This window comes from Ursus americanus, chromosome 14, assembly GCF_024610735.1.
Source record: "Ursus americanus isolate L20-20 chromosome 14, mUrsAme1.1.p, whole genome shotgun sequence".
NCBI lineage: Eukaryota > Metazoa > Chordata > Mammalia > Carnivora > Ursidae > Ursus > Ursus americanus.
The window spans coordinates 44,264,912-44,292,695 of NC_142140.1; the positions used below are offsets into that span (position 1 = coordinate 44,264,912).

Consider the following 27,784-nt stretch of genomic DNA (forward strand, 5'->3'; position numbering starts at 1 on the left):
CAGGCTAGGTGGGGGGAGGGGGGCGGTGGGGAACATTAGGGGTATTACATCTCCCCCCCCATCTTCCCTTCCTCTCCTCTCTGGCAACGTGAAGGAAATTTCGTGGAGCAGGAAAAGGCTTATTTATTTTATTAGAAAATAAAGTTTATTCAAAGAACATTAAAAGTCCAAGGACCTGTATGGGAATTGGCTTGCGCAAGAGTGACTCTCCGGCTCAGCCAGGCTGGGTGTGGGGCTCCTTCTCCACGGAGTCCGGGCCCCAAGGGAGGCCGGGGTGCGATCCCAGCGTCTGGCAGGAAGGCAGGGATCAGTGAGCGAGCACCAGGACGCAGTGCAGAGCTGGGGGCCAGCGGGGCTGGTCGGCTTCTGCGGGCTCAGCAGCTCACCAGGTACATCCCTGTGCGGGCGGTGCCGTGAGCGGGGAGGAAGGGAGGGGTGTCCCTTGCCCCTCCCCTGGGATCCCCCGATCCTCCTGCAAACACCCCTGTAACTCACTGGTCCCACTGCCCTGTGGGCCCCAGTAGCCCCTTGTGGTGGCAGGAGAATGGGGTGGGGGCAGTGTGGCCGTGTGGCTCCCGGCTCCCTGTCTTGGGTCCTCGCAAGGACGCCCTACAGGGGCCCTTCCACCCTTCCCACTGCGGCCCTCACTGACCCTCCCCACTTGGGCACACCATCCTGGGCCTCAAGGGCCCAACCCCCACCAACCATCCCAAACACCCCAGATGCCCCCCTACCCCGCACCCTGGCAGAAGCAGGGGATGGGGCTCAGGGCCTGGCATGGTCCTGGCTTCAGGGCCGGGCAGTGGCAGGGCGGGTAGGGGAGTACCTGTGGCAAACCTCCTCTTTACAAGTGACATGCGGTAGCCACTGCCCACCAACTCCAGGTCCACGCCGGACAGAGTGGTCCCCTCGCTGGTGAACTGAGCGGCCACAGGGCTGGGTGTGCTGGAGCCCGAGCATGGCTCCCAGCTGGCGGATAGGTGGCCAGAGCCTGGGGAGGCCTGAGGTCAGCCGTGTCCCAGCCTCAGCCCCAGTCCTGCTGGGACCCGGGCTCTTCCCAAGCCCTTTGAACTGTGGCCTCTGTCTCTTCTGACCTCCTCTTGTGCTCCTGAACCCTTTTCCTTTGGCCCCTCGGGGCTATGTGTAAATTGCAAAGGAGTCCTGCCTCAGGGCCTTTGTACCTGCTATGCCTGCCCCCCCCATGTCCTCTCCCACAGCTTTGTCAAAGCCCTTTTAAGCTTTCCTCCATGTCTACACTTCTCCCCCAGCACATCCCCAATTCTCCCACATTTTAAACAAGCCCCTCCCACCTGAAACCCCCTGAGATCTCACGCGCAACCATAACTCACCCCCTGCTTCAGACACATCTGGAAGCTTCCAAAGGAGCCGCTTCTCCTCCAGATTCCTGGCATCAAGAAAAGCTTGGTCAGGTCTCTCCCAGAGAGGACAGTGGGAGCCGAGGGTCCCAGCTCGGTCACCTCTCAGCTCCGTGACCCCAGCAAGCCAGGTCCTCTCCCTCGCCTCAGTTTCCCCATCTGTAAAATGGATGTGTGGTGTGGCGCAGCTGGCCCCCAAGGACCCCACAGCCTTGCAGCATTTTTAGATAATGCATTTAGTCCTTCAAGTCCGGGTTCTTCGTGGCAGGTCAAAGGCACCATGGTGGGGTGACTCAGAGCCCAGGGCAGAGAGTGGGCGGCCGGGTTCAGATCCTGGTGTGACGGCAGATAAGTGACTTAGCCTCCCTCTGCCTCAGTTCTCCCTCCACAAAGGGGGATGATGGCAGTCCACACCTCAAGGGAGTGCTAAAAGCCCTGCACCAGTCCGTGTATATAGAACACATGGAACACGCCTGACACACAGGAAGCGGTTGGTGTCGATATTATTATTGCTGATAACGGCACCCTTAGCTCTAAGCAAGGGGGCTCCCGCTGAATGGTCAGACCTACGGCGGACCCTTTAGCTGCTGCATCAAGGAGACGTCTGGGAGGGCTCTAGGGTCACGGCCGTGCCTCCTTTGGCCTCCCGCACGCCCTCACCAGGTGGCGGCTGGCTGTAGGCGGATGTTGGTCACGGGCTCCCCCACAGGCAGCAGGATCTGGACGTTGGTGAGTGGTGTGGGCACGGCCGTGGCACCGGGCCGGTAGCTGTACTCCACCGAGACCTGAGTGAGGGTCGCCCCGCACTGCCAGTGGGCGCTCAGCTGTAGCGGCACAGACTGGGGACCCGGGCGGGAGAACTGGGAGGAGCGAGAACAGGAGAGGGGACACAGCTTAGGCCGTCCTGTCCTGCCATGCCACGCACTATTCAACCCCCTGGACTCTGCCAGACCCGACTCAGCACTGTCTATACCACCCCGGGGAGCCTCTTCCTCCTTCCTCAAGAGATCATTTCGATCAGAGTCTGTATGACACCAGTTTCCAGCAGAGGGCAAGAGAGTGCCTCGTTCTGCCAGAGTGGCTGCCGGATGCCAGCTCAGGGCCCCGGGATGGGGCCTCTCCTAATTTACATAATGGTGCCACCCGCACTAATGGGGGGCCTGCCCCCCCACTGCCTACCCCCCCCCCCCCAGCTCCCTCTGCTCTCTTTACCCTGGCCTGCACGTCCTCGGCCTGCTCACCCTGCCCAGCCCTAAGCCCGTCCCGGCTCCCTCGCCCCGTCCCAGCCCCGCGGCGCACCTGGTACCGCAGCAGCACTACGTTGTAGTAGGACGCGGCCGGGTTCTGCTCCGCCTGGCGCTGCAGGGCTTCGGTCAGAGCCGCCATGTTGAGCCAGAAGTCTTTGGTCTCAGGGTCGCTCTGGGAGGGGTCACTGCAGAGACCAGGAATAATCACCCCAACCCTGGGGAGACACCTTCCCGAGGCCCTCAGCCTCCGACCTACCCCAAGGGCTTCCTACAGAGGCGGATTCCCTGGCTCACTTTGGGCTCGGGCAAGCATGGCCCCCGGGGGTGGGGGGTGGGGAGTGGGGGGTGGGAGGCAAAGAAGAAAAGAACAATGAGGTCCCGAAGGGAGAGTGACTTGCCCAGGGCCACACAGCCAATCCCAGGAGGCAGGGCCCGAATTCACAGGCAGGGAGCTCCCGGACCCCACCAGCCTCTGGGACCCCCTGCCTCTGACCCCCCAACTCCCCCTCCAGTACCTGAAGAGCAGGTCGGCGTTGGGCTGGAAGTGCTCAATGGCGGACGTGTGCACGAGACGGAAGCTGAGGACAGGTGGGGGCGGGGTCCCGCTGAACACACGCACGATGCCCGCTGGGAAGGTCATGGTCAGCTCCCCAGTTACTCGAGCCAGGCAGCTGGGGTGGGGGGTGAGGAGACTGGGTGTTGGCTCGGGGCTCTGCTGGCACCTCATCCTCCCTTCTCTCCTGACTCTACCACAGCCTGTGGCTCCCCGAGCCCCTCGGAAGAAGCGAGGGCCTGACCGTGCCCGGTGTCCTTGTGCCCTTGCCTGGACAGCAATCCAGGCACCAGGAAGAAACCACACTGGGCTGAAGGAGGCAGGAACGTCCCCTTCCCTCGCTCTCTTGACCCCTAGGCTACCAGGAAGCTCAAAGCAAAACATTCAGTTATAGATCTGTCCTCACGTTGGGTTTCAGGCTGAATACTCTCCCCTTTGTGGTTTGATCTTCAGGTCTTCCCTACTGGGTGCTGCCCCTAGATTATTCCTGGTCCCTCGATTCACCCTTAACCCAGCCCTCCACGGGCCTGGCCTCTGGTCTCGCTCCCTTCACCCGTCAACGTGATGCCCAGCGCAGCTGCTCTAACCTGTGGTTACGACGAGGCCTCTCCCTGCTCTAATACCCTCCGTGGTTCCCACTGCTCTCAGGACAGGGGCCTGGTTGCTTGGCTCAGAGTTTGAGGCCCTTCCACCGTAAAGCAGGTCAAGAAACACAGCTGAAGGCTGTCTCTCCTGGAACCTAGACCCAGAGGCCCCAGAGAGTCCTGTTTGTCCCTGTCCCCCCATCACTGCGTACCTGGGGCTGTGGCCTCGAAAGTAGGCATGGACATATTCGGTGAAGGCGGTAGCTACAGGCAGGGCATCCTGGGAGCCCAGGACCACAGGGCTGGGTCCCCTGGAGATTCCTGATGGGGCCGGGAGGGAATGGGGACAGACGGAGTGGGCACAGGTCCCAGGCTCCAGAGCCCACCTTCTGCCAGCAGGGCCTCCAACGCCTCACTTAGCCACCCACCCAGGCCAGAGAGGGTGAGAGTGAGGCCCAGAGGGGGGCCTGGGGCTGCCCCACCGTACCGTGTGCCGTCTGTGATGAGAAGCCCGTCCGGTCCGAAAGGGTGCTGGCAGTGGAAGAGCCCAGCGGGGAGGGGCTCAGAGACCGGGACTGGGGAAGGAGACAGGCCAGGCTGTGACGCCCCAGGAGCAGCACCCTGATGCAGCCTGCCCCCCACCAGAGGCACCCCCGGCCCTGCTCCCACTGCTGCACCCCCTCACCCTCACCCTACCAGGTCGCCGTTGCTGCGCGTGAGGGGGCAGGACACCTTCCTGGCGCGGGCTCTCCGGGGGGGCGCTGCCAGGCCCTCTCTGGCTGCAGGGTCAGCAGGCCCGGGCATCACGTCTGGGGAGGGAGTGAGAGACAGACAGCTGTACAGCCGAGATGCTGCCATGGGCCTCTCGCGCCTCCCCAGAAAAGGAACTTCTCCCCAAAACTGGGAGTCAGGCTTATTTTGGGGAGACCCCCTGAGTCTGAAGTCTTGGGGCTGCAGAGAGAATGCTGGACAGGATTGCAGAGGCCATCCACAGCCCCGAGCCTCCCAGACACTGGACTGATGGCCCAGTAAGGGGTTACTGGGGGTATGCGAGCAAGGGCTGGGTGCTCTGGATGCCCGGGGTGGGGGACGGGGGGATTGTGACCTTCATCTTCTCTGTGACTATGAGTATGACGTAGCCTCCGACTCTGGCCTGTGTCTCAGTCTCACCCAGTAAGGTCACACACTAGGCACTGCTGATCACTCAGGTGCCCTGCTAGGCTCCATCTATGGAGACCTGCTCGCCCTCCTCCCCTCCCACCTACACCCCTGGTGTGCTCCTCTCTGCCACAGGGCTTCTCAACAGCACTGCTGACACCGGGGTCCCGAGCTATCTCGGGCGGCGGGGCGGGGGGGGGCATCCCGTACCCTGTGGGGTGTTGACCAGCATCCCTGGCCTCCACCCGCCTGCGGTCCATAGTACCCATCCCCCTAGTGGTGACAATCTAAGATCAGCAGCAACATTGCCAAGTGTCCCCTAGGGGGCAGAACCGGCCTGATGGAGAACCCCAGTTCTACGGTGAGGCTCAGACAACTCCGCTTGACTAGTCTACACGCGTGCTTGACACTCACTCCCCTGGGGCCTCCCCTGAATCAGCTCCAAACTGGCTCTTTCTCTAATCAAGGATGGCGCCGAGCACCCGTGTCGCCGCTGTTGGGGACTTCGTGTGGTCACAGCCTTCTGATTCAGGCTCCCCCGCACCCCCCCACAACTCAAAGCTTCCTCCCAACCTGTAGCCTAGCCCTGCCCCAGCTCACCCTGGGCCCTCCCTCTCCTGGGCGGCCTCCCCTCCTGCTTCACACAGCTGCCCCTGGGGAGCTCCAATCTGGCCTCCCCCGAACTCAGGGTTCACTGGCCGCCTGACATCTAGAGGCCCCCCCCGAACTCAGGGTTCACTGGCCGCCTGACATCTAGAGGCCCGGTCTCAACATCCCCCACTCCAGCTTATTCCCCGCCTGTTCTCCTCCTCCCTGGAACGCCCAGCTGCCCTCAAGAGCTCCACCTTGACCCCTCTGCTCTCTCACCCGTGTCTGCGTGCCTGCTTCTCCCCACTGTTACCTCATCCCCACTTCCCCACCAGCCTGGTCTCCAGCTCCCACCCCCAGGTGTACAGAGGGCGCCCATAATCTGAGTCACAGCAAGCCCAGGTCTTGCTAGGGGTACAACTCACATCACTCCCAGGGACTACCAGGTCCTGCTCGGAGCAATCTCCCTCCTCTCCCTCCTTTCCCCTGTCATCACTCTGTTCCAGCTTCACCTGCCTCCCAGCTGTTCCTCAAAGGGCCTTGTTGGTTACCACCCCAGGGCCTTTGTACAGGATGTGCCCTGGGCTGGGAAGACCCTGCCCCCCACGGCCAAATGGTTCCTTCCTCACCTCCATCAACTCTGAGCTCAGAGGTCACCTCCTCAGGGAGGTTCCAACCTTCTGAGCCCTCACCAGGCACCTGCCATCTCCACCTTGTTAAATATGCATCTCATTATTGTCCCTGCAAGGGTGAGGGTTCTGGGCTGTCCCCAGCACCCCATTCAGGCCCTGGCCACAGTAGGTGCCCAGTCTTCCCCACCCAGGGCTCTGATAACTCTGACTCCTGGACTCACCTCCTCCAGCCACAGCCTCCAGCCCCCAGGGACCCGGGGATGGGGCGAGGGGCTGTGGCGAGTCCGACGCTGGCAGGGGCCGTGTCCCCCTCGACTCGGAGGCCGGCGCCCTATAGCTAGGTGGGCTCTGTGGGGTGCCCGGGCGGGGGACCCAGGAATCCGGGGAGGGGCCAGGCGCCACGTGGGATGGCGAGTCCAGGCCGGAGTCCTCCACATTCTCGGGCGACGAGGAGGAGAAAGGTGAGGGGCTGGAGGTGAAGCCGAGGCTGCTGGAGCCTGGAGGGGGGGGCGGGGGTGCCAGCTCCAGACCCCGCCCACATGGAGGCCCCGTCCTTCCTCCTGCGGGCCACGCCCACTAAAGCCTCGCCCACCCCTCAGGCCACGCCCCCTGGCCCCTTCCTTCTCCGCTGAAGCTCCGCCCGTCCATCCACGGTCACCTACGCTACTACAGAGGCCTCGCCTTCTCGGTGGCCCCGCCCACTCACGCTGTGGCCCCGCCCACCATCCCATTGACCAGTCTATCTTCTCAGTGACCCGCACAGGGCCCCCGAATGCTCCCTCCAGCCTGGCCCACCCTCCCACCTACCCTTGCAATGGCCCCACCCAGCCTCCTGCTAGCCAAGCCTGTGCCCCTGAAGCCCCCACCCCCATCACCTGTAAAGTCTTCGTGGTCAAAGGCCGACTCTAGGGGCGGCCCAAAGAGGTTCTTGGAAAATTGCTCATCTGACTGCAGCTTCTCTGCACAGCTGTGGACGAAGTGGACAGGAGGGATGGTTTCTATCGTTTCGATGCCCCCCCCCCCGGGCCTTTGCACAGGCTGTTCTTGGTCCCGAGCTCTCGGTTTCCCAGCTCTCCCTGAGGCCACATCCTGCTCTCTTCCAGGCTCTGCTCAAAGTCCTCCCCCCCCCCGCCCCCCCCCCCCCCGCGTAGTCTCCACCTCCACAACTGAAACTGCCCACCGGTGTCTTCCACGACATCGCCTGCTGTATTTCTTCATAGCACCTGGAATGATCGGACATGCTCTAGCTTACTTGCTGTTCCTAAAACCTGAGCCACTAGAATGCGAATCTGAGAAGGAAGACCTGTCTTGGTCCTGTCTCTGAACCCAGAATAGCACGAGCTATATAGCAGGTGCTCAATAAATGTTCATCAAATGAATGCCTAAGTGGTTCCTCAAAAACAGCATGCCCTCAACTCCCTGCCAGGCTGAGAGAAGGGGAGTAGGAGAAAGGAGTTGGGGGCGGCCTCCACCTCCCCACTCACTGTTGGCCAGATATCCCACGCCTGTAGGACCCACCTGCTGGCTCTTGGGGCAGATCGAGGCCTCTGTGGTTTCCCAGCAGCGTCCCCTACAAGAGATGCACCTCCCTGAGCATTCCTGTCACCCTGCCTACCGTTCGCCTCCGCCCCCATCCCCCGGCCACAGAATAAGAGAATAAGGCTTAGGGCCGTGCAGCCAGCTGCCCAAGGTGACCAGCAAGTCCGGCAGAGAGGGATTTGAGTCTGAGCCAACCTGTCTCCAGGTTTTGGCTTCTTTTCCAGCCCGGCTCCTTCCCTGAGCTCTCATTTAATTCTCAAATGACCCCATTTTATAGAAGAAGAGACTGAGGGTCAGTGTGGGTAAGCAGCCTGCACCAAGTCACACAGCAGAGCTGGGATTCAAACCCACGCTCACACTCCAGGCCCAGCCTCCCCTCGACGTGCTCCTCCCCAAACCGAAGACCCCTTAACAGGCTGCTCACGTGCAGAATGGCGTTTCATGGTGCCCTGTGGACAAAGTGGGTGGCATCAGGACGGGCACGTCCCGCCAGCCCCACCAGCCCCACCCAGAACACCCCCCCTGTGCCTCACCCCTGGGGCAGGAGGAAGGATGAGGCTGCCGGCCGTGGCCCTGAGTTGGGCGGCAGCCACCTCAGGGCTGCAGGCGGGGGCCCGGGCAGGAGCGGGCTTGATGTGCACATAGAACTTGCGGGGCTCCTCGTCATCGAAGTCCGAGTCACTGGAGGAAAAGCGGGCAGGCTCCGCCGTGCGTGCGCCACAGTCAAGGGGCCAAGCAGATCCCAACATGGGGGTCTCCCTCAGCTCAGCCCTCAAACCTGCCCCTTCCTGCTCACACCCTTCCAGGCCCTACACGATCCCATCTCTCCCCAGTTGCCACCCTGGCCTTGCCACATGTTTTTGCTCCAAGTCTTTGCACGAGTGTGCCCAGCCCTCACTAGCAAATTCTCATTCAGATGCTAAACCCCAACACTGATGCCTCCTCCTCCGGGAAGCCCTCCGGGCTGCCCCTTGCTCTCTCTTGCTTGGCCCTGACCCCACAGGGCAGGTATCTTTATTTGAAACTGCTTTGTCTACACCGCAGGCTCCCTGTAGGATGGACACAGAGAGGGTTGCTATTAGCGGAGGCATCACTGCGGGCAGACCTTAGTCCTTGCTGCGTCAACAGTTTCTCCCAGGGGGCACCAGGAGGATATTGTTCTGGGTCACATCAGGCCGGACCGTGAAACCTTCTTCATCCACCTCTGGACATGTCTAGGGAGACAAGCAGTGAGTCAGGCTCCCCGCTACTGAACCTCCCCTCTCACCCTGCCACGCTGCCTCCCGCCTCTGGGCCCTGACTCAGACCTAAAAACAGCCCCAACGGCAATAACAGTATTCCCTGGGGCTGCCAGGTTCTTGAGGGAACAGAGTATGGCATTGCCTGTCCTGAGGTGGTGAGACTGACGGGAAAAGTAAAGCTAGGTGGGGACATCAGTCCCTCCCACGTGGCCCATGGGAATTTGTGGCGAAGATGAGATTGAGCCCCTGGAACTCCAGGCTTGGCTTCCAGGCTTGGGGGCCGAGGTCAGATTGAACCCCTCCCACTGGCAGCCCGGCCTGGCTCCTCCCATGGTACTCACCCCTGAATCGGGCTCCAGGGAATCTCTGGGGGTGGAGAAAGAGATGTTCATGTCAGCTCTTCCACCTCATCTGTATGTCCCCACCCCCAACACTGGCACCTGGGGGCGGCCCGGAACTGCGTTGTGGTCCTGAGCTAGTCCTCCAGGGGATGGGGCCCAAGGGTTTGCCTGGGGCTGGGGGCAGTGAGTCTGGAGTTAGCTGAGCTCAGAGTGTTCTCAAACAGCTTGGCAGGGGAGGAACCCTGGGGCTAGTCTGAAGGGCTGGCTTGAAAAAGTAGGGAATGTAGGGGCTAGCCTCGGCAGGGAAATGATAGGGCTAGCTGTGGAAAAGGAAGAATTTTGGACTAGGTTGGGCAGTGGGAATATTGAGCTAGCCTGAGACAGAAGCTCTAGCCTGGAACAGGAATTCTCCTGGGCTACCCTCAGCAGGGAACTTCTGGGATAGGACAGCCTGGGAAGGGGGAAGGGCTGCTGGGCTAGCCTGGGCCAGGGCTGGGCAGGGGGTGCTTCCTCACACAGCTGCAGGTGGCTCCCGCTCCCGCCGGCTCAGTCCTGGGAGGCGAAAGGCCTTGGCTCCCCGCAAACGTTTCATTGCTGAGAACAGATGAGGGGGGTGCAGCTGAGCCCTGGGGGTGCCCCCTTCCCCTTCAGATCTGCCCTTGCTCATCCCCACCGTCCAGCCTGGGCATCCAGGCCCAGACGTACTTGCCTTCCTGCAGGGCAGCCGCACTGTAGGCCTCAAAATCCAAAGGCCCTGAGACAGAAGAGAGCGAGAAACTCAGCCTGGCTGGGAGACCGAGCCTGGGAAGGAGAGCAGTCGCCCTTGGACTCACAGTGGCACCTGGGTCTGAACTCAAGGCCAGTCAGGGTCCTGTGTGTGAGCCAAGATGCTGAACAAGCCCCAGGGATAGTCATGAGGGGGAGGGGCCAGGGGTTCTGGTCCCACTTTGGGATGGACCAGAGGGGGTGATGCCTGAGTTACTTCTTCTACCTCCAGCTTTTCTCACAGGCACTTGGGTGGGTCAGGGGATGGACCAGGAGTCTGCGCGGTGGACTGAACCTCACGTGCCAAGATGAGGAGCTGGGACTCTCTCCCAAAGGTGATGGGGAGCCATGGAGGGTATATGAGCAAGAGCAGGGCATAACAGGTCATAACAGAGCACCCACACCCAGAGATATGGCCTGAGCCAGAGCTGAGTTATAGAGACAGGAGGGATTAAGGACTGCTGTTAGTGGTTGACTTGGGGACATAAACTGTATACCAGCATTTACTGAATGCTTACTGTATGCTAGGAACACACTTTGCCCTTTACCTGCATCAAATTACTGAAGATCCATAACTTCATTAGGTGGGGATTATTATCATCCCCACTTTACAGATGAAGAAACTGGGGCTCAGAGAAGTCAAGACAGACATTCAAGGTCACACAGCAAGCAATGAAGAAAAGACACAGACCCAGATCTGACCCCAAAACTTTTGCTCTCAACCCTTCCCCAACCCCTCATCTGGACATTTTTTTCAAATTGGTCCTTTGCTCAACAATCCTCAATGGCTCCCTTAGGCCCTCAGGGTAAAGTATGAACAGTTGGGCCTAGCATTCAAGGCCCCTCTGGTATCTGGTTGTAAGAGATTTACATATAAGATGGGGCATCAAATGACCCCTGGCTGGCTCAGTTGGAAGAGCACATGACTCTTGATCTTGGGGTCATGAGTTGGAGCCCCACGTTGGGTGTAGAGATTACTTAAATATACTTAAAAAAAAAAAAAAAAAGGATGGGACATCAAATCCTTTCCTGTTTGGGCTGTGGAGTTAGCTTTGTCATCAGCGCATTTTTCTGATGAAGACACCGAGGTGCAGGGAGGTTCAGTGCCCTGCCTCTTGAGTATTGTTCTTTTTTTTTTTTTTTTAAGATTTTATTTATTTATTTGACAGAGAGACAGACAGACAAGCAGAGAGAAAACAAGCAGGCGGAGCAGCAGGCAGGAGAGGGAGAAGCAGACTCCCCACCGAGCAGGAAAATCGACACGGGGCTCAATCCCAGGACTCCGGGATCATGCCCTAAGCCGAAGGCAGACGCTTAACCGACTGAGCCACCCAGGTGCCCCTGAGTCTCGTTCTTTCCCTGCAGCTGCGGCCCCAGAGCCCGAGCCCCACAGATGTCCCAACTCACCAGGCTTCTCCCGGCCTGTGCCCTTGCTCTCTGCAAACTTTCTCAGGAGCATCTCCACGCTGACGTTCTCTATGTTCTGCTTAAATTCCTCATGCACCTGGGCCAGGTGAATCGAGTGTGTAACTGGGCACAGCCAGGGCCCCTTGCCTGGCGCCCTCTGCTTTGCTTCCCACCCCGGGCGTCACTCACCTGCCCAATCTGCACGTGGGTATCCTCCACCGAGTGGGCATAGGAGCCTAGCAGCGCCTTCATGTGCCGCAGGTGGGTCTCCTCCATGGCTTGGAAGCGCTGAGCCGGGAAGGGAGAGGAAAATGGGAAGGTGGAGGCCACCGGGAATGGCCAGGTGACCCAGCTTGACCAGTCAGAATGTGCCAACCCCCTGGCCTCAGTGACTGGTGTGGGAAAGACCCAAGGAGCATCTTCCCTGGGACTTCGGCTAAAACTATGGGAAATGAAACACTTTTATACCCTGAGTCAACGAGTTGGTGGGATTCATGTGGGGGGTGCTGGTGACGACTTTGCTGTGCACACGCACACACACACCCATACACACCCAAAAGGCCATCTCTACTTGAGAGTGAAGCCCCCAGGGAGAAAAACAGACTCGAAAAGCAGAGACACAACTTCCTGCCAACACCATTTGAGTCCCTGGATCCAGCCATGCCTGAAGCTCTCCCCTCAAACTTCTCAGTTCCCTGAGCCTATAAATAAATCTTCCCTGTCAGTTTGAATGAAGGTTTCTATCATTTGCAATTTTCTATCACTTGCAAAGTCAGGAAAAAAAATCTGATTTCTAATCCTGAGATTCCAATCTGCTTTTTTTTTTTTTTTAAGATTTTATTTATTTATTTGACAGAGATAGGGACAGCCAGCGAGAGAGGGAACACAGCAGGGGGAGTGGGAGAGGAAGAAGCAGGCTCATAGCGGAGGAGCCTGATGTGGGGCTCGATCCCGTAACGCCGGGATCACGCGCTGAGCCGAAGGCAGATGCTTAACCGCTATGCCACCCAGGCGCCCCTCCAATCTGCTTTTTTATACATTTGGGTAGACAGAGTCCCAGAGAAGTACAGTGTCTCATAAAAAGGTTACATAGCCGGTGAAGAATGGAGGCTGGAGCAGAACCCAGGTCTTTCAGCCACCACGAACTGTCAGTAGACTCTCGGCTTCTAAATCCTACCCTGCTCTGTTCAAAAACCTTGTCAATATGGGGCGCCTGGGTGGCTCAGTCGTTAAGCATCTGCCTTCGGCTCAGGGCGTGATCCTGGCGTTCTGGGATCGAGCCCCACATCAGGCTCCTCCACTGGAAGCCTGCTTCTTCCTCTCTCACCCCCCCTGCTTGTGTTCCCTCTCTCACTGGCTGTCTCTCTCTCTGTGTCAAATAAATAAATAAAATCTTTAAAAAAAACACAAAACCTTGTCAATAATAATAGAAATAGGGCTGCCTGGGTCGCTCAGTCAGTTCAGCATCTGACTCTTGAGTTCAGCTCAGGTCACAATCTCAGGGTTGTGAGATCAAACCTCGTGTCAGGCTCCACACTGAGTGTGAAGTTGGCTTGAGATCCTCTCCCTCCCTCTCTCTTTGCCCCTCCCCCTTCAAACAAAAAAACAAACAAATAGATCTTTAAATAGTAATAGAAATAATAATACCTTCTAGAGTGGTTTCTATGCACCTGGCACTAGTCTGAAAACTTCCCATGTAGGGACTCATTTAATCACCACAAAAACTCTACGAGGCAGGTACTATCACTGTTCCCATTTTACAGATGGGGGGGTGCTGAGGCACAAAAAGGCTTTGGCTTTTGAAATAATAACGCCAACAACAATCCGAATAGCTAACCAGCTCCAGAATCCTATGTCTTGAATCCTGTGATTTTAAGGCTCCTGGGAGTCGAGGGTCTCAGAGGTTCTGGACTGCTGAGACCCGTAGATCCCGGGCCAAGGACTGTGTGGAGCTCCAAGGTCCCACTGCCTGGTTCTTACCAGAGCTGAGTCCAGCATCTTCTGCTCAAAGTCAGTGCGGGCTGAGTTGTACTTCTCCACCGAGCGCCGCAGGCTCTCTGCCGCCTTCTTCGTCTTAGTCTCTGCCTACAAAGCACAGGGAGGGGATGGGGCGGGAGGGGACACACGGAGGATTTTCCCCCCCGGAGCCCATCATCCAGCAGGTAGACTCCTTGGGGCGCCCAGGGTGTGATGACCACAGAAGGTTCAATGAACCACGAACGCTCTGGGATATGTTTTCATACCCCCATGGCACATTGCTTGGACCTGCGAGAGCTCACAGTAGCTGGGGACCTACGACTGGGGGCCCACCTTGTCCATCTCCTTCTGGCTGGTGCTCTCCCTCCGCAGCCGCTCCTGGTCCATGCAACGGTTCAGGTAGTTCTCACGGGACTTGGGCAGGAGCTGGCTGACACCTGCGAGGACCTGCACAGCGTCCAGGGTGCCCACGGCTTCCTCTTTGCACTGCAGGGGTGGGGAAGGGGGAGCGTGGGTAGCACCTGAGGCCCCCACCGGGGTGCAGGACCTGAGCGGACGGCAGGAGCACAATGTGAAAGTCCCAGCTTCCCAAACACTCTGTGGGGTTCCCGATCCCACGGAGTACCTTTTATGAATATTCTATTAATTTCAAAAATTTTAACTTTTTAAATAGGAATATTTACACAGGGTTCCTATTACAGAAAGTTTTAAGGGGGGAGCTCAGGAAAAAACTTCCCACTCCCTGATCCCCAGCCTCCCAGGCCTCTGCCTTGGAGTTGATAGGTCTCCAGAAATAATTGGCACGTAGACAAGCAAATGTGTTTGTTCTAGCCAATTTTTTTTTAATGACAAGTAGGCGCAATCTCTGTTTAACCCACAGCTTTTTCGGCTTTATAATCAATTCCCAAGATTATTCTGTATCAGCCCACAGAAAATGTCCTTGTCCCCCAGGTTTTTTTTTTAAGTAGCCTCCACGCTGGGCACCCCTCTCATCTCCCATTTAAAAAAAAAATCATGGTAGGGGCACCTGGGTGGCTCAGTTGATTAAGCATCTGACTCTTGATTTAGGGTTGTAAGATCAAGTCCCATGTGGGGGTCTGCCCCGGGTGTGGAGCCTGCTTAAGATTCTCTCCTTCTGCCCCTCCAACCCCCTCTCCCTGTCTTAAAAGAAAAGAAAAGAAAAGAAAAGAAAAGAAAAGAAAAGAAAAGAAAAGAAAAGAAAAGAAAAGAAAACTCATGGTAAAACACACATAACAGAAAATCTACCATCTTAGCCATTAAAAAAAAAAAAAGCTCCATGCCCAGCCATTTTTAAGTGTACAATATTAACTATTACCACTCCCTTTTTAATTTTTTTTAAAGAGTATTTGTTTGAGAGAGAGAGAGAAAGAGAATGAGCAGGGGGGAGCGGCAGGCAGACCGAGAGGGAGAAACAGGCTTCCCACTGAGCAGGGAGCCCAATTGGGGACCCGATTCCAGGACCCCGGGATCATGACCTGAGCCGAAGACAGACACTTAACCGACTGAGCCGCTCAGGCGCCCCCAGCTTCCTCTTCAAACAGGGATCGGTATGGCTCTGGGCCAATAAAACTTTATTTATTGGGGCGCCTGGGTGGCACAGCGGTTAAGCATCTGCCTTCAGCTCAGGGCGTGATCCCAGCGTTCTGGGATCGAGCCCCACGTCCGGCTCCTCTGCTATGAGCCTGCTTCTTCCTCTCCCACTCCCCCTGCTTGTGTTCCCTCTCTCTCTGGCTGTCTCTATCTCTGTCGAATAAATAAATAAATAAATCTTAAAAAAAAAAAAAAGATTTATTTATTAAAAAAAAAAACTTTATTTATTGGCACCAAGGGTCATATAATTTCCACTTGTCGCGAAATCTTCTTCTTCTTTTGATCCCCGCCCCCCACCACTATTTAAAAATGTAAAAACCATTCTTAGATCTCAGGCTCTACAAAACCAGGCTGGATTTGGTCTGTGGCCCATAGTTTGCAGAGCCCTGGTCCAGACTTTTGAGTCTGCAATTTAACAGGGCCCAGGTCTGCGGGGGTCTGGGTTTGGTGTGGAATTGACAGAATTCTCAGAGGCACACGCCAGGGGCCAGAGGTTCAAAGGCCCCGAAATTCTGGGATCTTTCCAGCCCCTGCCGCCCCCTCCACCTGGCTGCGCAGTGCCCACCACACACACCTTTTTGTGCACCTTGAGCTGCTCCTCGCCGTAGCGGAGCACGTCCTTGATGAGGTCCTGCAGCTTCCGTGTCAGCTCCAGGTGGCAGAGCGCCAGCTTGTCCGAGGAGACGCGGAAGACCTCCCAGAGCGGGGCAAAGGTTCTGGAAACAGGTCACACCCAGGGTCCAGCAGGTGCAACCCCCCCCCCCAGGGCCTCCTCAGACAGCACACCTACTGTGTGCCGGGCCCTGCTAAGCACCTGCACGCACAACTACAAGGCAGGCCTGGGACAGATGGGGAAACAGAGGCATAGGAGGCTCCACAGCTCCCCCAAGGCCCCTTAGGAAATGAATATCAGAGCTGGAATTTAAACCCAGGCCCTGAGGCCCTAGAGTCCTCACTCTGGACTCCAGGCTCTAGCTGCCATGCCAGCCTCTTTGCTTTTCCTTGAACACGCAGAATCCACAGTTGCCTCAAGGCCTTTGCACTGGCTGAGCTGGTGCCTGGGTCTCTGACCCAGATACCCTGTAGCTGGCTCCATCACATTATTAAGGTCTCAGCTCACGGAACCAAGCCCACGCCAGAGGAAGCACCTGACCTCTCATGCTCCTATTTCATCCTCTTCCTAGAGCTTTTCACCGCAGGAAAGGACTTTTGTTCACGTTTGCAGTTAAGGTCTGTTTTGCCACACACCCCACAGGTAACACGGCATGAACATGGCATGAAGGTGACTGGGGGCTTTATCTGTCTTGATTGCTTCTGGGTGTCCAATACCCAGAATGGTGCCCTGCACACAGCACGTACTCAGTAAATATGTGCTGAATGAACGAATGAGGTAGTAAGTGAATGAATGAATGAATGAATGAATGAATGAATGAATTACATTCCTCTGTCCAATTAGCCCCTTAAGTAGGGGACGGTTGATTCCCTAGTCTACATATCACTTGTGTGAAGAGATGTCCACCCAAGAGCAGACTCCTGATACCCCAGGACCCTGCAGCCTCGGTGACCCCCTCCCCAGCTCCAGCCCACTCACCCCATGGGGGTCCCATTGCTGGCCAGTTTGGAAAGTTTCGCCATTGCCTTTGAGTAGGTCTCCTCGATGGTGGCCCTGAATAGAACAGAGAAAAGATGCAGAAGGTTCTGGGCATCCTTGGGAGATGCTCCATCCCCCTGGGCCTCAGTTTCCCCATCTCAAACATCTGAGCAGTAGCTCTCAAGGAGGATGGTACAGTCCCCAGCTGGGGAGAGACATTTTGGAAAATCATGGGCGCAGTTAAGTAATATGTTTTAAATACAAGAGTGGTAGGAAGAGCAGTAGCAGTACGAGCTCAAAAAAATTTTGAGCACATACTATAAATGCTTTATACGCCTTGTCTCGTTTAATTGCAGGAGGCAAACTCATATTTCCTTCTTCCCTCTGGACAGACACTGTTAAATGCCTACCTAATAGCCACTCACATTTTCACCCAGATTAACAGAACTTCGATTTTGTTCGGGGCAGCAATGTGCCCAATTAAAACCCACGGAGGCATTTTGTAATAGAGGCACCCAGATGGTACCACAGGCAATCGTGGATGGATCCAGAAGCTGAAGGCCCTCAAAGTAAAGAATGCCCCTGTCCTGTACAGCTTGGACGGGTCCCTCTATACAGCCACAGAGAGGAAAAACCTCGTTATAGTCTTTTGAACTCTGCTTGCATTTAATGGGCATTCAGCTAGTGAGCAGCCGGGGAGCAGAAGGCTGTCTTACAATTTGAATGTTTTATGTTTTCTGGGATATGGATGTCGGAGCATTTACATGCCGAAATGTAGATTACTTCATCACGCATGTGTTTTATTATACTCAGTGCATGAGATTGAGTTTTCGAAATTCCCCTTGTAAGTAGGTCATATCATCACCTCTTCAGGAGGAAGCGTCAGAAACCTGGGAATGGTTGACAGGCGGGCATAGGGGCTGACAGTGTCGACAACCGCTGGTTTCCAGGACGGTTCAAGCAGGTTGGATGTGGCGTGGCCGTAGTGGGAGGTGCAGAGGAGAGGCGGGGAGGAGCCAGGGCGGGGCCACGAGGGGGGAGGGGCTGCGTGGGCTGTGGGGCGCGGCCAGGGGTGGGCGGGGCGTGGGGACCTCACCTCTCCCGGATGAAGTCGGCCAGCTCTTTGGTGGAGATGGGCCCCTGCTTCACGCTGTGGTACAGGACCTCGAAGCCATGGTTCTTCTCACCCTGCAGGGGATTGGAGGCAGAGACTGAGTAAAGGGGTGGAGGAGACATCAAGTTGCCTAGCAACGGGGGCGTGGCCGGAGGAGCCAACCAGCAGAAGCCCAACCCCTTGGCAGCAGGGATTGCTTCAGGCCTGAGCCAATCAGCCTGTGGCCTAGCCCCTTGGTCACAAGGATTGGTTCATGGGCCTTCCGTTGGCCCAATCAGAGAGAAGCCTGGAGGTTTTGTCCCACGGCTGAGGGAGAGATCGTCTTTTACGCGGGTTGTCTCTGTCTCTGTGTCTGCGTCTTTCTCCGTTTCTCTGTGTCTCTCTGCCTCTGTTTCTGTCTCAGTCAGTCTCCTCCCCTGTTTTCCTGTCTGCACCTTTCCATAAATGAGGAATTATGTGGGCATAGGAGATATTGGAAGCCAAGTGGAAACCATGAGATTTGGAAAGAAACTGAACCTGATGGAGTCAAAAGAAAAAGTATGTTGAATCGAGCTACTGCATCAAACCCAGCCTGAAAGTCGCCTTTCCCTACAACGTTTCACCTTTGTGAGCCAATAGAACCCCTGTTGGTTAAGTCGCTGTTTTCTGTTGCCTTCAACATGGAAACACCCTCTCTGAGATCCCTAGAGCACAGTCTGGGTCTGATGCCTCGCTCAGGACCCAGCAATGTCCAGTACGAGGTGGCGCCAAAAAGGGAATTTGAGTTTATTGAATAAATGAACAAATGAGTTATTCTGCTGTCACTTGGGCTGGTGGGAATAGTACCTTTACCCGGGTGCCTTGCACGAAACCTCTTTCCTCCCAGGTCTGGGGTCACCATGGTAGGGGACGCCAGAGCTGTGCTGTGATCTGGGCAAGTCACTGTCCCTCTCTGAACTTTTAGTGGCTCCTTCTTAAGATGGCACAGGGGAGTCATCCACCTCTCATATGAGGATGAAGTAAACACCAAGGTGGTCCACATCAGGGTTCCCCAAGTCCCCAAAGGCAACCCTAGTTTTTGCTAATTCATGGTATTAGTTGACAGTTTGTGTTAAGTTTGCTTGTCTCTTCTCCAAATATGTTGACTTAAAAAGGCAACTTTTACCACTATTCTCATTGGAAGCCCTGGATCCCATGCCGTAATGAAAGGGACAGGAAAAAAATAAGGCAACAACTGTTTTCATCCCAGCCAGATCCTGTGACATGGGAAGGGGCGTCATGTCTGAACACTGAGCTGTTCATCAAAAAGGAGATCAGCTGGGGTCTGAGGAACTGGAGACATTTTAGCACCAGATGGGGTCTTATAAGTAGGACCAAAAGAAGAAGCTTGTGGAGCGATCCGGAGTTACTTAACTCCCAACGCAAATCCCTGAAGTGATCTCTTTGGCAGCTGGTCCTCCCTTAATGGTGGTTTCCTCCATCTTCCTCCAACCTGCCGAGTTTACCCTCCCGCTTATCTGGAAACTGGAAGGCTGAAGCCAGAAGTCACAACCAGATAACCCTTCTTGCTGCACAAATGGAGAAACTGAGGCCAAGACGGGCAGACCCCACACAGCTTCAAGCTCAAATCTCCCAACAATCACTCCTCATTCTAGAATCCTTGATAGCTCCCTATTTCTCACCAGCTGCTTAAGTGCAAAGCCCTTAGCTTGAAATGGCCTTTCCAGCGTCATCTCCCAGCATCCTCTTGGCCTCACCAGTAAAACGACAAGCAATGCACAGACATACTGTGTCTTCCTGCCACCGCACCTCTGCCTGGGCTATTCCTGCAACCCGGCAACCCGGCTTCATCTCTTTTCCACCCATCCAAATCCTTCCACCTCTCAAGGACCACTTCCAGGCCCACCCCCTTCAGGAACCTTCTCAGACCCTCACTTCCCTGAATGTTCAACGTTGCTCCCTCCTGCTTCCCAGGAATATGTGTCAGAGCCTCCTTTTATGCACTGGGTCACTCTGAGCTGCTGACTTTACCTCTCTGGGCCTCAGTCTCCTCATCTGACAAATGGGGACAATGACAGCACCCACCTCCCAAGAGTCTTGGTGAGATGAGGCGGGGACGGTGCTGAACACAGGGCTTCCTGTGCAGCGGTGAGGATTCAGCAAACAGGCCCAGCGGCCCCCCGCCTGCCCCACCCAGGGGATCCTCGGGTAAGGCTGCACCAGGCACCGCCGCCCAGGCCAGCATCTGGGGCTGACTGGGAGCCAACCACTGGCCCGTTTCCCAGACCTGGCAAGGCCCCCAGTGGTATCTGCCTCTCTCGGGCTGTGCTGGCAGCCAGGGTCCTAGGAGGGGCTGTCTTGGGTCTGCATCTCTTATCAGAACCTCTGGACTCCAATCTCTCCCCTTTGCTAACCCCAGAGGGATCTTTCTAATGCAGCTTGACCGTATCCCTCTCCTGCTCACACTTCCCCCATGGCTCCCCAGTGCCCTCGTTGCCTCCAGGCTACCTAGGCCCAGTGGGACTGGGGTATCCCCATCTGGCTTGATCTCCCCTAACTGGAGCCTCTTTCAGGCCAGCCAGGGCACCAGTGCCACCTAGCTAAAGAGCCACCGATACAAACAATCGATGAAAAGAAACATTGCCAGTGACAGACATCCCAGGGGACTCCCTGAGACCTAGAGAGGCAGGAATTTCATCCCCTTTCCCAGACGGGAAAATTGAGGCTTGCAGACACAAAATCACTTGCCCAAGCGCTCCCAGCAGAGCTCAAATCAAATCCTGAACTTAAAGCCCTTATCTACTCTGCACTGGGCTATCTTTGGGTGGGGAGTGCATTGGGGGTGGCTGCTATTTTCTCTCTGCTGATTTGAATTTTCTGCAGCAAGCTTGAATGCCTCGTGCAATTAAAAAGAATTTAAAATAAATGTAGGTGCCTCATGCCATTAAACAGACTTTAAAATAAATGTAGGTGCCGTTGTCAGGGTTCCGAAACGTGGGCAACAACTGATCATCAAGCAGTCAACTTCCTTACACAGAGGCACCAGAAGGGGCTCAGAGATGAGCAGCCCCTTGCTGGGGTCACAGAGCCATTCAGAGAAAAATCCAGGGAATCTGACCCTTGGGCAGAAGGTGGAGGTCAGGCCCCATCCCCCCTCTGCCCTCTCCCCACACCCCCTCCCTGCAGGTGGCAAGGGGGTGAGGCCCCTTTAAGAAAGCAAGTGGCAGTAAGAGGAGCCCCAGCTGGGGAGGGAGAAAGGGAGGGAACCGGCCTGTTGCCAGGGGCAACCAGTTGCCTAGCAACAAGCTTCCTCTCTGCAAGCTTAGGGCCCAACTGGGGAAGGGGCTTTCAGCCCTGGTCCTTCCTAGACTGTTATGTTCATACATCCTCTGTGGCTCCCCATTAGCCTGGGGCTGTAAGAGGAGTCCTTGTGCCTTCAACTGGTCACCCGTGCCACACTTCTGGGCTTTCCTGCCTGGAATGCCTTTCTTACATCTTGGAAAATCTCAGCCTTCAAAGCCCACAGGAAACATGGCTCCGTGTCTTGACCCCTCCTCTGGTTGTCCCCAAAGCTGGGCCCAGCCCTGACCCTGGATGGCTGAAGACTTCTGGCTGGCTCGGTCTCCCAGATTGTGAGCTCCTTGGGGTCAGAGCCAGAATGAAGTCTCTTGGGGGCCTCAGCACCTTCCACGGTTGGTTGGGTGTGGACTGGTGGTGGCAGGGAGGGAGGAAGGGAATGAATGAATGAATGAAAATAAGTTTGTCTCAGGTCACAGTATGTGGTCCCCAGCCCGGAAGGCAGAGGGGTGAGGGGGCCACTAAGTTCAAGTCAAGAAACCCCCCAACACTCCAGGATGGGAAAGATGTGGAAATTCCCGGGCTGAAATGACCCCGGATCCTGGAAGTTCTGGCCCCGGGTTTGAGCCCTGACACTTCATTTTCTCACCAGGCCATTTAAGATAAAAGAATCCTACTCTGGGCCTTAGTCTCCTTGTTGCTCAAGCTGTTACTTGCCCAAGGTCACAAGACCCATGAAGTTGGAGGGTGTAGATTCAAACCCAGCCTGACTTCTCCCACTTTAACTTCTATGAGTCGCAGACCCTCCACCTGTCCAAGGCTCTGCCCATAAGCTGCCAAGTCCTCCCATATTCATCAAAATAAAAGCAGGTCTTACCCAAAAATGCTCGCCAAAATACGACATCCTGATGCCCTCTGTGGAGACCCCCGCAGGCTCCTGTTTAGTGCCTGTCCAAAGAGAGAAGCAAATCTGAGCTGTAAAGCCATGGCCAGCTTGGGCCTAAGGAAGGGAAATTCCAATTGTCCTCCCCATGGAGGAGGAACAGAGAGGTTGGAGGAGGAACCAAAAGCCCCAAGGCTGGGAGCATGCCAGGGCCCCTGAGATGATTCATCCCCAGGCCTGGCTCCCAAGTAGCCCCCATTCTAGGGGGACAGATCTGGATATAGATGCCCCAAGTCCTGTGGGGTCAGAGCTGGACTGGATAGAGGGATGGGCGTTAGGGAGCCTAGTCTAGAGGAAGGGGCATGGGAGTTGGGGTTTTCAAGCACAAATAAGAGTTCACTGGGGGGCAGAGTACTGGATGAACTCCAGCCTAAGCAGAAAATCTCAGGGCCATTTCACAGATGGGAAAACTGAGCCATCCCCTATAGGAGGGAAGCCACTTGCCAAGGTCACAGAGCCAGGAAATGACAGTTGATTTGCACCCTGGGCCAACTGAATCAAGACCCGAGTACTCAGCTCTACGCTGGGCTACTCCTGTGGGATACGGTCTGCTGAGAGATGGACACCGGGACTGTGATCGGCCACAGGGGGGTCAGGGTCCCTGAAGTGTCCCCAGAGATCCCTTGGGGTCTCCCAAATCCCTCTACAACAGTCCCCACCCCATGCACACTCCTGGAATGGAGAGCTCACCCCTCACCATGATGACCCAGCTGGCAATGGTGGCCCCATGAGTCCCAACCCTGACTCCCAGAAGCCAGTGTTCACCTGGTGTCTGAGTCACTATCCGGCTCTGTGCCTCAGTTTCCCCATCTGCAAAACAAGAGGGAATGCCTAGAAGGGGTCTTGCTGGGGGAAGCCAGGCCTCCCTGCAGAGGGGGCTGGGCCAAGCCGCCTGGCAAGGAAGGGACACTTGGTGTCCTTGGCACGTTCTCGAGGCTGGGCTTGTCACAGGAGCCCGCAGGCCTCATCCATAATTCATAACCCCTCGGCAGCAGCTGGGAGCCCAGGAGGCACAGTGGCAGCAGGGACAGGGCTGGTGACCGCAAATGGGAAAACTCCTTGGGCCTCACAGGGAAAGGACCAAGCGAGGACCTCAGACAAGCCTGCCTTCACTAAGCCTCAGTTTACCTAAACTTGAAAGTGAGTTTAATTTGAACCATTTTCCTCTAGCTCTAGGTTCCTTGACTTCTGTAAGTTACCCAGCAACCACCAGGTGCCCACATGACAAGGACAATGCCAGGCTCATGAGATGATTCAATTCTGGGTCTGGTCCCTGAGGAGCCCCCAGACTAGGAGTCTAGAGCTGGATGCAGACACGCCAGTCCTGCAGGCTCAGGGCTCGGTCAAAAGGAAGAAGGGGCTGTGGGAGCCTGGACTGAAGGAGGGGGCATGGGAGTTGGGGGGTTGAAGCATGAATAGGAGTTCACCAGGCAAAAAATTATTTGATTCCACAAATATTCCTGATGACTACCCTGTGCTGGGTGATGCTGGGGCCCCTGAGAAACCTGTCACTGGTGCTGTCCCTGAGGAAACCCAGTCTGGTTGGGGGGGAGGGGCATGTTGGGCTGCCATCCCAAGGGGGAAAAGCCCTCAATACCCATCTCATGTCTTCATTTCTGGCCAGGATTTAGGCCCTGAGAATCTCCAAATCCCTTAGAGCTGCGCTGACTGATACGGGAAGCACTAATCTCGTGTGGTGTCTTAATTTTAAACTAAGTAAAATTAAGTACCATTAACTGCCCAGCTCCTCAGTGGGGCCAACCTTGCTTCCAGGGCTCAGTAGCTACATGGGGCTGGTGGCCGCCATACTGGACAGCACAGAGAAAGTTCTGCTAGTAGATGCTTCTTAGAGGATCTGAGGAGCCACTGGGCCCAAGTTCCCCAGAAACCGAGGATCTCACCACTGTTTTCACAATCCAGTTAGACGGCCCCTCCCCCCACAATATACTGAAGGCCAGTATGGGTACCCAACCCCCCACCAGGTACCGGCTCATTCAACCTTCATGGCCACACCATGGGGCCCAGTCCCATCTTTACAGATGAGGAAACTGAGGCACAGAGAAGTAACTCACTGTCCTGGGGTCACCGTGATTTTGTCCCTGGCCTGTCTGCCAAAGAACTCCTGTTTGGAACCACCGCATGTGGCTCTGGGTCTCCGTGTCCCCTCTGCTGCCCCATGGCCAGCCCCACCACTCAGAACCATGACGGAGGGCAGGGGGGCAGAGCGAAGAGTGGGCCCCCTGCCCTGCAGGTTCCTGCCGAGTCCAGAAAATGGCACCTGCTGCTTCTCTTGGAAACCCCAGGCCAGGCAGTGGGGGGGGCCCCCCTTCTGTTCCTGAGAGGGGCGAGGAAAGGCAACGGGGGGCCTCCGAACAGGGCTCGAACTCACCGGACAGGGCAGCGAGTGGGGCTGGGGCCCCTGACAGGATGGGCATGAGGAGATGGCCACGCGGGCCCCTGCCACTTCCGTCAGCGCCAACCAAGTGGAGGACTGTGTGCGTGGGGGACAGGAAGCTCACCCTGCCCCGCCTACCGCCCAACTGCCGTCTCACCTCCCCCACCAGGCCAGCACCCCTGGGACTTCTCTGGAACTGGGCCAGCCATGGACGGGTAAACCGAGGCACCTGAACCTGAGCACCCCCCCCCCCCCCGTCCAGCCTGGGGCTGTTATTACCCAGCAAATAATAATTCTGACGACAATGGTGAAATAGAGCAGGCCACACATTGCGTCTGTCCCGGGCTAAGCTCTTCCACATCTCACCACCCTGGGGTGGGCGAATGACTCCTTCTTCACAGAGGGGGAGCCAAGGCTCAGAGAGGGGAGCGTACAGGCTCATGTCTGTACAGCCAAGACTCAAACCCAGGGCCGCATGAAAACTTTCATAGGCCCCTTCCTCTAATAAAAAAAAAAAAAGAAAGAAAAGAAAAGAAAAAGAATTTAAACTATATGTTACAAATGGCACTGGCACGGAGATGAATATATTAACATTATGTATTAAAATGTATTCCTGGACCCCAAAGCTCATCATGGGCCTCTGGAAGTATTGTGTCCAAAACACGGTGGCCTCTGTATGTGATGGAGAAAGTCGCTTTGCTCGAACCCAGGTCTCTGGGCCTCCAGAGCACCAGGGCAGAGCCCAGAGATGGACAGGGACTTGCCCAAGGTCACACAGCAGGCCGCCAGCTGACCAGGATGCCTCCATCTTCTGGCCGCCCAAAGCACCGAAGAGTCCCCCAGGGGGTGCCTGACACCAGCCCCAGGCGCTGCCCGGACAGCCTGCTTCCCCAGCACCAAATCCCCAAAACCCACAGCTCTGCACTGGGCGGAGCACGTGAGCAGGCCCAGGAGCAGACAGAACAAGAGAGGAATGGAGTCAGCAAAGAAGGCAGAGCTCACTGCCTCTGAGCCACCTGTCCAGAGCCCCTGACCTCGTGCTGTGACCTTGCGCCTGCCCTGACCGTCGCACCTCCAGGGTCCTATGAAACAGTCCCTGATAGTTTGCTTCCCCCAGACTCCAGGTCGTGCACGGTGGGGCCAGTTTGAGATGTCTCTCTTCCTTTCCAGTGACTAGCCAGCCTCTTGGCCATGCTGTTTCGGTGACCTGTCCTGTCATGAGCCTCCTGCCTTCTAGGCCCAGCCACCAATGACCTTTACACAGTCTGGCTTGATTCTCACAGTGGCGTTTCGAGGCAGTGTCTCATCTTAGCCTTCACCCCAATGGGGAAACTGAGGCACGTGCTCTATGTCACACAGCGACCAGGCTGTCCAGCTCAGGAATTTTTCGGTCCTCCTCCACTAGTCACCTCCCTCTTTCTCATCTATTTGGCAAACGCCTATTGAGCACCAACTGTGTACCTAACTGCCGGGCTCTAGAGACACAGCTGGCAACACCCTGGCAGACTCCTCTCTCTCCTCCCCGATCCCGGTCAGCTGTGACCCTGTTTATGATCAATAATATTGTAATTAGTATTATAATGACCATGTCTGTATTTACAGGGCTCCCATCTTCCCACAGCTCCTCTGATCTTCCAAGGGGGATCCAGCCCATTCCATAGAAGAATACACCAAGGCCCAGGGGGGCAAAGCCACACACGGGGAGAATCAGTTTGAACCCGGGGGTGTTGGAATCCCAGCCCCAAGCTCACCCCTGTGTCCACTGTGGAGTCAGGGGATAGGCTGGCCTGGTGGCTTCCACCTCCTCCTACAGCGACCCCACCCAGGAACTGGCTCGCCCCTGGCGTGGGTGACAATATATGGGTCAGGGTGTGCCCCAGGCAGTCCCACTGGTAAGACCAGGGTGGTGGAGCCCCTGTTCCAACCACTGCAGCTTGGTAATATGTTTTACTGTCTGGCAGAATAACCCTTTCCAGCAAGGCCAGAGTGACCACGAATCCATTTTGCAGTGCAGTAAACTGAGGCTCGGAGGCCAGCAAGGCATGTCAGGGGGTCTCCAAACCCATTGCCCTCTCACCCCCAAACCACTGACATCTTAAGCGAAGGAGGGAGTTATAGTCTGGCATATGATGGGGTGTGTGGGTTTCAGAATCTGTAAAATACAGCTTCCGATGCCCTCATCCCCATTTTCAAAGGAGAAAACCAAGGCTCACAGAGGTGCTGTCACCTGCCCAAGGTCACCAGTAAGGCAGGTCCAGCAAAGCTGCCTCCTGGTCCCCACTGCGGCTGGGGCAGGCAACTCCCAGATTTGAGGCAGATGGAGGGGCCGCCCACCCCACAACCCTCCTCCGCACCCCACAAGCAGTCAGCCTCCGGCAAGATCCCAATTTACCTCGATTTATTTTAATCCCCAAGAACAGATGCTGCTGCCCACCCCCCACTGAGGCAGGGACCACCCCCAAGTCCATGCTCCAGGCCCTTTCAGGCCTGGCCTGGCCAGTCCCTGCCAGGCAAGAGGCCACACTGGCCCCCCTCCCCAGAATTGCAACTTTGGGGGTCCCTGCAGAGGATGCCAGTGAAACACCCCCCAACCTCATCCCTGCGGTAGGGGACTGAGATAGAGCAGTCTAGAGGAGGGGCCTGGGGAGCCCCAGCTCCTCCTCCAGGCCCATCAGGGTTCACAGCGGAGAAAAAGGGAAGGGGGTTCTTCCACCTCGGTCCTCAGGGGTCTGCAGACCAGAGCTGGGAGGAGGGAAATTGAGAGTGGTCTCCACTTCGGCTGTCCTGAGTCCCAGGCTGGAGGGAGCCCAGCACCCTCATCTTTGCAGCCCTGGAACCTACACCCAGATCCAGGCTTAGAATAAAGGGATTTGGGGAGGGGTCTCACGTCATAGCCACACTCCTGCACGCTCCGGTTCTAAGCCAGGAGACGGGGGACTTGGAGAGGGGTCCCTATCTCCCTCCAAAGACCCTAGATGATGGCCGCGGGGAGGCCGGGGGGCCCACCGCGCAGTCCCCCACCCCCAGTTCGCCATCCCTCATGCCCCGCCGCGCCTTTGCCCCCAGTGGCCTCCGGGGCTACTGGGCGCGGTGAGCATGAGGGGCTGCGTGGGCCAGGGGATTAGGGGGGTCCCGGAGACAGCACTCACCTCCCGAGCTCTGGCCAAGCCCCGCGCCCGCCGCCACCTGCGGCTCGGTCTCTGACACCCGAGCCCGCCCCGCCCCTACCTCCGAGGTTGCGGCGCGGCAGCCGCCTGGCTCCGCCCTCGGGGCGTGGCGTTGAGAGTCCCCACCCACAAGACGGCACCCGGAGGCAGGGGCGGGCTTGGAGTCCGCGCAGCCCGCCATTGGGCCATTTAGGCGGCCAGCTCCGTCAGTCCCGCTAGCTGATTGGGTGATCCAGAAACGGGGCTCCTTTTTATTACCCTCCCTTCCACCACCCGCAG

The 27,784-nt window shown here is 56.6% G+C and overlaps 1 protein-coding gene across 3 annotated transcripts; it reads right to left on the reverse strand.

Moving 5' to 3' along the window:
- Positions 1-114: 114 nt before the first annotated feature.
- On the reverse strand, positions 115-27,544 carry FCHO1 (FCH and mu domain containing endocytic adaptor 1). Of its 3 annotated transcripts, XM_045778739.2 has the most exons (28): positions 24,333-24,427; positions 22,709-22,753; positions 21,878-21,948; positions 17,707-17,798; positions 16,611-16,685; positions 15,594-15,735; positions 13,742-13,894; positions 13,412-13,516; positions 11,621-11,719; positions 11,432-11,528; positions 9,969-10,013; positions 9,775-9,853; positions 9,260-9,284; positions 8,834-8,891; positions 8,211-8,389; positions 8,102-8,126; positions 7,657-7,708; positions 7,014-7,105; positions 6,360-6,635; positions 4,457-4,569; positions 4,248-4,335; positions 3,973-4,081; positions 3,139-3,294; positions 2,676-2,808; positions 2,037-2,236; positions 1,350-1,405; positions 827-991; positions 115-397 (listed from the first exon to the last, which is right to left on the reverse strand). In XM_045778739.2, exons 1-28 carry the CDS (start codon positions 24,376-24,378, stop codon positions 375-377), a joined length of 2,799 nt encoding a protein of 932 aa, XP_045634695.2. In that variant the 5' UTR covers positions 24,379-24,427; the 3' UTR covers positions 115-374. The 3 variants fall into 3 exon arrangements, with proteins under 3 accessions (XP_045634695.2, XP_045634697.2, XP_045634696.2); XM_045778741.2 differs by lacking the exons at positions 22,709-22,753; positions 24,333-24,427 and adding an exon at positions 27,488-27,544; XM_045778740.2 differs by lacking the exon at positions 22,709-22,753 and having other exon boundaries at positions 24,333-24,424.
- Between the last annotated feature and the right edge of the window lie 240 nt (positions 27,545-27,784).